The sequence below is a fragment of the Cebus imitator genome, unplaced genomic scaffold (genome assembly GCF_001604975.1).
Source record: "Cebus imitator isolate Cc_AM_T3 unplaced genomic scaffold, Cebus_imitator-1.0 Scaffold557, whole genome shotgun sequence".
Classification (NCBI taxonomy): domain Eukaryota; kingdom Metazoa; phylum Chordata; class Mammalia; order Primates; family Cebidae; genus Cebus; species Cebus imitator.
In genome coordinates, this window is record NW_016107872.1 from 15,481 (window position 1) to 25,090 (window position 9,610).

The 9,610-nt window shown below is 34.1% G+C and overlaps 1 protein-coding gene across 1 annotated transcript in view; it reads left to right on the top strand.

Moving 5' to 3' along the window:
* LOC108294025 (methylmalonyl-CoA mutase, mitochondrial-like) overlaps nucleotides 1-9,094 on the top strand; it is a 23,046-nt gene extending 13,952 nt beyond the window's left edge. Inside the window, exons 4-5 of the mRNA XM_017515754.1 lie at nucleotides 4,232-4,399; nucleotides 7,609-9,094. Coding sequence (XP_017371243.2) covers nucleotides 4,232-4,399; nucleotides 7,609-7,737 — 297 coding nt within the window. The 3' untranslated portion in view covers nucleotides 7,738-9,094. The remainder of the gene's footprint in view (nucleotides 1-4,231; nucleotides 4,400-7,608) is intronic.
* Nucleotides 9,095-9,610: the final 516 nt, after the last annotated feature.

Here is a 9,610-nt window from a genome sequence, read left to right on the forward strand (position 1 = left end):
AGGCTGAGACAGAAGAATCGCTTGAACTCAGGAGGCGGAGATTGCAGTGAGCTGAGATCGCACCACTGCACTCCAGCCTGGCGACAGAGCAAGACTCTGTCTCAAAAAAAAGAGTCCTGGTGCATGGTAGCCCCAGGCAGTGTTCCCAGCTTTCTCCCCCTTCAGCCCAGCTTCTGTGTCTTCCCTCTGTCCACTCTCAGCACCCTCCCTCTGAAGATCTCTCAAAAAAATTGTAAAGGCGTCACTCACATCTTTTATAAACAAGTAAAATTCTAATATGCATTTGTGTTTTACTTTTATCTAATTCTCTAATGTAAACAAAATACCTGTCCTTCCATGTCAGAACTACACTTGCTTATCAATGACATTACTGACATCTTTGCTGAATCAGATCATAATTATTTCTCTGTAGTCTGATTTTGTCAAATCATGGTTGAATTGCAATGGTAGGCTGGCTACAGATACAAAATTTTGGCCAATTAAATGAAAGCTTTCTGCGAAAATCAATTGGCTACTTCCTATTTACAATAAAGACTATCACATATTTTTGATTATTTGTCTCACACTCCTGAGCTCAAGTGATCCACCTACCTTGGCCTCCCAAAGTGCTGGGTTTACAGGTGTGAGCCACTGTGCCCGGCCATGGATGTGTTATTATTACTTGTAAATTGTCTGCTACATAGCCCTTGTATCAGTAAAATTTATAATTAATGTGTGCGTGTGTGTGTGTGTGTGTGTGTGCATACTTTTTTTTTCTAGGGAAGTGGTTGTTAATCATTTACCAGCACACCACTCAAAGGGGCTCACCTGACTAAAAATTAGTCACAAAGGGACACACCTCTGCCAGAACCATGGTGCCATGGCAGAGAGGAAACATGGAGAGAAATATATTGGCCTTTTTCTCTACCGGTGGGAAAATCTGTTCCAGAGTCAGAAAGCAGGAGAGTCTTATTCAGGGGTGGATTCCTGGGACCACTAACCAGGGCAGAGAAGGAATCTCAAAGGGCAAGAGAATTAAAGGATATCTGGCAAATAATCTACAGGGTGGTCTTTAAGAGAAAAAAGAGTCCAATGATTTCCAGGTTTCCAGGTTGGAATGTGGGACCATTTATTGAAATAGTACTTGAGGAAGTAATGATGGGTTTGGTGGAGAAGATACTGTACTGGATTAAACAATGTTCTCCCCAAATTCGTATCTACCTGGAGTCTCTGAATATGACCTTATAGGGTCTTTGCAGATGTAAATATTTAAGATACTGGTATAGGGTACACTTTAAATCCCATATGACTGTTACCCTTATGAGAAGAGAAGACAGATGCACTGAGGCACATAGGGAAAAAGGCCATGAGATGATGGAAACAGATATTTGAGTGATGCAGCTACAAATGAAGCAATACCAAGGATTACTGGCATCCAACAGATGCTAGGAAGAGGCAAGGAATTTTTCTTATCTAGAGCCTTTGGAGGGACCATGATCTTCTGGACACCTTAATTTTGGCCTTCTGGTTTTAGGACTATGAGAAAATAAATTTTTTATTGTTTTAAGCCACCCACTTTGTGGTAATTTGTTACTGATGCCCTGGGAAACTAATGCAGAGAGTGAATTTAATTTTGGACATGTTGAGTTTGTAGTGCTTGTGGAAAGTTCAGATGTTGATGACTGTATTAGTTGGGTATGAGAGGCCTCAGTTAGACACATGGTTTTGAGACTTATCAGTGGTAAATAAAAGGCATGAAAATGGATGTAATTTCTCATGGGGAGTATGCACAACCAGATGAAAAGAGAGCCTAAAATGAAATAGAGAAGGAGGCAGTAAAGGAATGAAAGGGAATGTGATGAGTAATAAGATAAAAATTAAGAAAGAAGAATTTCAAGGTCAAGGAAATAATGTTATTATATACCACAGATAGGTCAGATGAGAAGAGGACTAAAGAATATTCATTGCATTTTCACCAGTAAAGAAGTAAACCTACCTGAGGGAGCTTAGCCTCTGATGAATCCCCAATAAGTGTTTCCTCCTTTTGAATTTTTAGATATTACACTAGAGGGTGTAAAGAATTAGCTAGAACTTTTGGAGATATGTCCTTAAACTGTGTTGGTAGATATAAGTGTATAATATGTAAATGTGTTTACACAATTAGTAATACGTATATGTAATTTATTCTTATGCATTTTATGTAGATTTTATTAAGAATCTCAAATATATATATTTAAATTGCCTTCATTCTTCCTCTATGTTGAATACTTTCCCATTCTGTTTTTCATCAGTTAAAACAATTTTGGTTTATTTGATTAAATTTTATATTCCATAACCCTTTTACTTTAGATTTTGTTTGTTTTAAATAGCGATCAAATATAATGCATTGCCAGTATTTGGTCGTTAGTTTGGGGAAATATTTTCTCACAAAATTCAAGTATTTTAAATTAATTGTTGTTAGCTATTGTCATGTAAACAAAATTTTCAAATAACTAAAAGTTAATTTCTTCATTATATTCTATCTGTAAGAATATAATTTGCGGCTGGGTGCGGTGGCTCATGCCTGTAATCCTAGCACTTTGGGAGGCCAAGGCGGGTGGATCACAAGGTCAGGAGATCAAGACCATCCTGGTCAACATGGTGAAACCCCATCTCTACTAAAATACAAAAAATTAGCTGGCTGTGGTGGCACGCACCTGCAGTCCCAGCTACTTGGGAGGCTGAGGCAGGGGAATCACTTGAACCTGGGAGGCAGAGGTTACTGTGAGCTGAGGTCACACCACTGCACTCAATCCTGGTAACAGAGCGAGACTTCGTCTCAAAATACACACACACACACACACACACACACACACACACACACACACACACAGGTAATTTGCTTTTTAGTACCACCAGCTTTGTTAACATAATACTACATCATTAAAATAAACTTAACATATGTTAACTGTGGCTAAAGGTATGATTCTCTAGTTGGATGATGATTTATTTAATAAATTAGTCATATAAAATACAGTTTAATTTTTGTAAGCATAAAGCATAAAACTGAATTGTTTAAATAGAATTTTAATTTAATACATTTTGGTAGCATTGATACGAATGATAAATCATGTTTAAATTTCTTACCTCTAAGAGGTGAATAGCAAGATGTGCACATTTTCTTTAAGAGTTTTGATTTCACAGGTTAATGTTTTTCGCAGTCTCAAGGTTTTGCCTATATGCTGTGTGACTTACTTAGAGATCTCCTAGAATGTGGTCCCATTACCTGAAAGGGTAGAGTCTTTTGTTTCTACACTAAAATTATGAGTCTTAAAATTTTACCAAACTCATAAAAATTGACAGATTGATGATTTTTGTGTGCTTATAATTGTGTAGTAGTTTCTGAGGTGGCGTCATCTTTCCCAAATTTTAAAATTTACATTTACAATGAGAAACTTGTAAGTACCTTTTGTATGAAATGATTTAAATATATGTAAATTATCAAAGTAGTATGAATTTCTACTACTTATTGTAGAAAGTAGATATGATCTTGGGTAACTCAATTCATAATAGACACTTGCAAATATTCTTTATGACGTGGGGTCCAAAATGGGTTAAATCTCACCACAGCACATTCTCCTCAGCCCTTTCTCTTCTCTTGTTTATACGCTTACTTGGGTGCTGTAGCCCTTTAGTTTCTAGAGTTTTCACAAAGGTATTTTGGTCTAAATATTGCTGCTATTTTTGTGTCTGTGTGAGAGAACAAGACTCTAGAGCTTCCTCGTTCTCCATCTTACTGACCTGTTTTTCCCGTTCTATTTTAAAACCTAAGATTCATTTTTTTACATTGCATTTTGTGTTTAATCTTTTACTTCTTCATAGATTCTATAACATGTTGCTTGGACTGCACAATCACTCAATAAACATTGATAATATACAAAACAGATGTACTTTACAAAATTATAATGGAAGGTACTGTTTTTCCTATATTTCTTCTTTATATTAAAGATTTGTGGGGGTATTTTTTGGTGTAATTTAAACCTCATTGATGAAATCTAGTGATGGAAGTAATACAGCACTGATGTTTATTGCATTAGTATTAGTGGTATTTATGGCTTGAGGATGATGAAATATGGAGTAATATTCACGTCAAGATTTTTAATTAGGAAAATGGTAGAATGTCGATGTAAGTAGTATAACTCTTTTAAAATAATTTTTTCTAGTCATTATCTAGTAATAAACAATGATTTATCTTTACCTTATGACTGTTTAGACTCCTCGTGAAGTGGCCCAGCAGGCTGTGGATGCAGATGTGCATGCTGTGGGCGTAAGCACCCTTGCTGCTGGTCATAAAACCCTAGTTCCTGAGCTCATCAAAGAACTTAACTCCCTTGGACGGCCAGATATTCTTGTTATGTGTGGAGGGGTAATACCACCTCAGGTATTTTTCATCTCTATTTTTCTAGTACTGTTATGGAAATCCTGAGTAATGATAGCTTATATGTGGTGCTAAAGATAAATTCGTTGTAGATTTAGGAACATATTATTTCCTGGTGATTTCACTAAATAAATTCTACAAGATATAAAAGTGGACAGTGTTGTTTTGTATTCGTTATATTGCAATTTATTATGTATAATTTAACTTACACTTTACAAAGCTTCAGTGAGAGAACTACCTCCTTACAAACCAGTAACTTATGCGTCCATAACTCTACCTTCATTCTCAATAAACAGTTATGGAGAAGGAACGGATAAAAGTAATAAAACTCTTTAAGTGGAGTAGAGAACAGTGGTAGTAAATACATGGTAGATATATCAAACCAGAGATGTAGTTAGTACTCCTCACTATATGTAAGCCAGAGATATAGTGAGGACTCCTCGTCCTGGAGGGGAATGACTCCTGTAGTTTGCTTTCTTCTGTTTAGAAGGAGCTATCTTGTCCATTTCCTTCAAGATGTTCCCATCCCTAAATGTTGTCCTACCTCAGAGCTATATCATTTCCATGGTCCTATAAAATCCTTTATTATTTAAGCAATTTGATTAGGGCATGGTATTTCAGGAGCCAAATAATAATAATAACTCTGTTAATTTATTAATGAGGTGGGGAGACACCTTCCACATATGACATTCCTCATCAGTTAAAATAGTTAAGATACAAATAGGTTCTGTTTCCAATCCAGTTCTCAATTATATCAATGTTTTCTGTTTTACTGAGAATGGAAAAATTACCAAGTTAGAAGAACTGTTTATGAGGCTGCTATAAGTAAATGATTCATAGATGCTACAAAGGTCCCATCACTATAGCAAGAATCTATCAGAAGTGTTACCTTGTTTCCAGCTCTACAATTTTTTCTTTCCTCCATTACAACTCAGAATATAGAATAGTGCATTCATATACTACTTGTGAAAGGAGAAAATTCATATGAATAAGGTTGTGAGATTGGTAATAAAGTGGGGCTAGTGAACGAACTATGTATTTATTTTCTTTCCAACAACACATTATTTAATGTGATATAATCAACACAAAATTCTTTTTGTTAACACACTTGCCTATTATTTTCATAAAACAAGTCATTATTTAAGAAAATAAACGGTTGTTATTCTATCTACAGAACACTTCTATCAGTGTTGCAGTTTTAGAGTCTGTGATACCTAGGCATGATATTAAAATGTGAGAACCAAGGTAATTAGCTAGTAGAAAACATTCGAATTGGAATTCATGTTGAGAAAAAAAACGTAGACCTGTTATGTAAGTGAGGTGACATTTTCAAGAATTATATTTCAAATAAGTTGTATTAACTCTCTGGATATTTAAATTACTAAGAACATCTTTAGGTGTTTGCCATATGTGTTTTTCCCATGAGTTTAATGTCTAAGGATAAGGACCATTTTCTGTTTTATACTTTTGTGTGAACATGAGTATCCCTAATTATATAATTACAGCAGTTAACACTCTTGTATTTTGTCACTATTTGTTTGCAGTGAATATATAAAATGTTGCTATTATTTAATTAAAGATCACTTAGTTTTAAATTAGAGGGCACTAATATATAGTGGCTAATCAGATACAGCTTCTGTCATGTGGAGGTTACAGTTTCTGCAGTCTGATTAAATGAATAAATGTGGTCTGTCCTCACCAGTGTGTTACTACAATTAGGATCTTCTAACTCTCTTGGCACCAGTCACCTCCAAGTTTTTTCAGCAAGTTGAGCAGACTCACGATGCCTGCTTCCATCATGAAGTAGGCACTGTGCTATCCCTGGCCTAGCTAAGTGGAAGACATTCAAATATATTTTTTATTTGGAAATAGTTTCCAACTAACAGATAAGGTGCAAAAATTAAAATAGTACAAAGAATATTTGTATACTCTTTACCCAGATTCACTTACTGCTATCATTTTACCTCCTCACAAAGGTACATTTTACAAGGCTTATGTAAGAAAGAGAAGAAAGTCACATACTCTTTTTTCAGTTGCAACATCTTGCAGTTCTTTTCCAGTTGAATCCTACATTCAAAATCCATAACTCAGATGTCAGAACAAATGGTACACAGAATTTTGGGAAGGAGAGAAGTACATGACATATTAATATGATCATCTTCAATTTGGAGATGATGATTATTACATGTTTCATCCAGTTCCCTTATGAGCTCTTAAACTCTATAGGATCTGCTCAAGAAAAATGACATGTTTTGTGCACTTTTATGTGTCAAGTACTGGGGAAACAAAGATGATTGGACATGATCTCTGCTCTCAGAATTTGCTCTCACAAGTTCAATGAGATGTGTTAAGTTCTATTGTGGTATTATAGTATTATAAGAATATTGCAAGTATATAATAGAGACAGAAGAGTAGTAGTTGGGGAGTAATCAGCATGACCATATCATTTATTATCCAAATGTAATCACTTGAAATGGGTGCTCTTAAAAAGGGTGCTGCAACAATAAACACAAATCAGACTGTCCTGTCATATATGAACAGGATAAGGATCAGGTTCATATAGCACATCCTAACCTCAATTAATATTGTAGCTACAAACGTTCAGATGTTAAAACAGCCTAAATCCTGCAGTATTATTTGTACCCTGGAAATTTTTTCACTCATACTTTGTTAAAATAAACTAAAAAAGCAGCAACAGCAAAAGAGAATGAAAAAAACGAACTTATTTTCATTTATAGAAAATCTGTCAGGTGTCCAAATTCAAAGTGCCACCATTCACTAACTGCAGACAAAAATTACCTAGGAGAAAATAGCTTTTTAAGCTTACACTTATCACATGATACTAAATTTAACACAAATAATGACAAGGAGTGAAAATATAGGTGAGAGAAAATTATGGCTCAAGGCTCAGAAGTTCTCAGTCAGGATATCCAGCTTCCTGCCACAAACAACACATAGAGGTATTTAGAAAATGGGCAGAGTGTGTTTTGTTTTTTAAATGACTTGGGCTGGGAAGCTGGTTCTAATGGCTATTACTAGCAGTCCCAATCAAGGAAGAAATTTTTAGCCCCAAATGCCAATAGTATACCAGTTGAAAAGGTTTTGGGTAATTGAAGGACAAAGAAGAAAAGACAGGCTTTATTGTTCTTTTGTTGTATTTCCTTGAAAATGGAAATAGTGTGGCTTATTGATTAAACAATTTCTTTCAACAGGATTATGAATTTCTCTTTGAAGTTGGTGTTTCCAATGTATTTGGTCCTGGTACTCGAATTCCAAAGGCTGCCGTTGAAGTGCTTGATGATATTGAGAAGTGTTTGGAAAAGAAGCAGCAATCTGTATAATATCCTCTTTTGGTTTTAGCTTTTTTCTAAAATATTATTTTAATTATGATCAAAGAAGAGAGTAAAGCTGTGTCTTCAATTTAATTTCAATACCTGATTTGTACTTTCCTTGAAAGCTTTACTTTAAAATACCTTGCTTATAAGCCTGGTATCATGCTAAAAGTATGTACATACAGTTTCACTTCAAAAATTAAAAAAATAATTCCTAAAAACTCTCTGTAATAATACTTTATCAAGAACTCTAGACAAAGGTATTATTTTTAAAAATCATGGTGATGTATTTATTAGAATGTTTCTTATAAATCTGTTTACTTTTTATATTAAAGAATTAAACTGTACCTAAAAAAACTCTGACCAGCCCCATTTGTCAATTTAGCGTTACATTGTCTTGAGCACCAGAAAATAAAATCTATATATTAATAAACACCTATCTTGAAAAAATAGCAGAGTGAAATTACATGGGGAAAGAGATTTTGGGTGATGTCCTCAGCCAGATTCTTCCAGAATCACCTTGATAAACGAAGTATTGAAATCAAGCACGGCAGGTTGGAATATAGGGAAATTGACAGCATATTTCTTCAAGTGTGATTTTACTTTCTTCCTGAGCATGGCCATCTGACCTTGTTATTTCTGGGCTTGGCTCTAGACCCAGGAGAGTGGATGTTTATGAGCATTCCTTTAAATGAAAGTGCTTAGTTTGTAGCTATGGCTTTGTCTAGAATAGTGATATCAACTGTGAGTGTAGGTCTATCACATAGAAATATTTTAACTTTCCAGATCTAGAAGGATGCTACCTTGCATAGATTTGCTCATTAAACATAAATTGCAAAAATAAAAGTAGCACAAAGAACACCTGTACTTTGCCTATTGAAAGATTTGCTCACTAAAGAAGGAAAGTTGTCATTTACCTATATAACAAATCTGCACATGTTCCCCAGAATGTAAAATAAAAAATAAAAATCTTAAAGAAAGTTATCCTTTATTGTTAACATGATCCATTATATGAATATAAAATGAACAATTATGTTTTGTAATAAATTTCTATTGTATTAGATCAGAGAGCAATCTTTGGGAAAGTATTATAAGATAAATATATTACTATAGAATTTACAAACTCACTGTAATACAATGTATATGGTTTTCAGAATATAATTATCTGAATGATATTGTCATGATTATTGTTCCCATTTTACAGATGAACACTCTGACCTCAAGTCCAATAATATATTGACTATGTCATTTTATTGACTTTTCCTTGTAAAGAAATGCATACTAATTTAATAAGTATTTGTTTTCTGTGCTGGGTTCAGTTGTGTGCTGGACGACATGTGAAATAAACTCATCCTTAAAGAGTTTACAGTTCTTGACATTCATATCTGTTGAGTAGACTATTTTGGGAGGAAGAATAGCAGCCACCTGCTACCAAATCTCACATCCATTTTGTGTTTATTTTTATCTAAACTCAGATAACCTTACTATTTGAAAACCTATTTTCTTAAATAGCCAGTGGCATAAGTCATAGAAATTAAATCTAGCCTGACTCTAAGATTAAATTTTCTCATTATTTTTAAATTCAGAAAATGTTAAAACTTAAACACTTTAGTGTTATTTATATTCCAAAAGAAATTTTGTCTTTTATTACTGTCTTTATTTTTGGATGAAGCCTTCTATGACCAACAATGAACAGACTTTTGGAAATTATCAGGAAAATAAACAAATGTATTTAAAAAGTGGATAGGTGTCTTATACAGATAAGCTATCCCATATTCACCAAATAGTATAAGAAAATAATTAATGAATCAGGAAGACAACTACTTATTTCCTTTCATTGAATAAAAAAGTAGAAGATTCTAGTGACAATTATAAAGTGCAA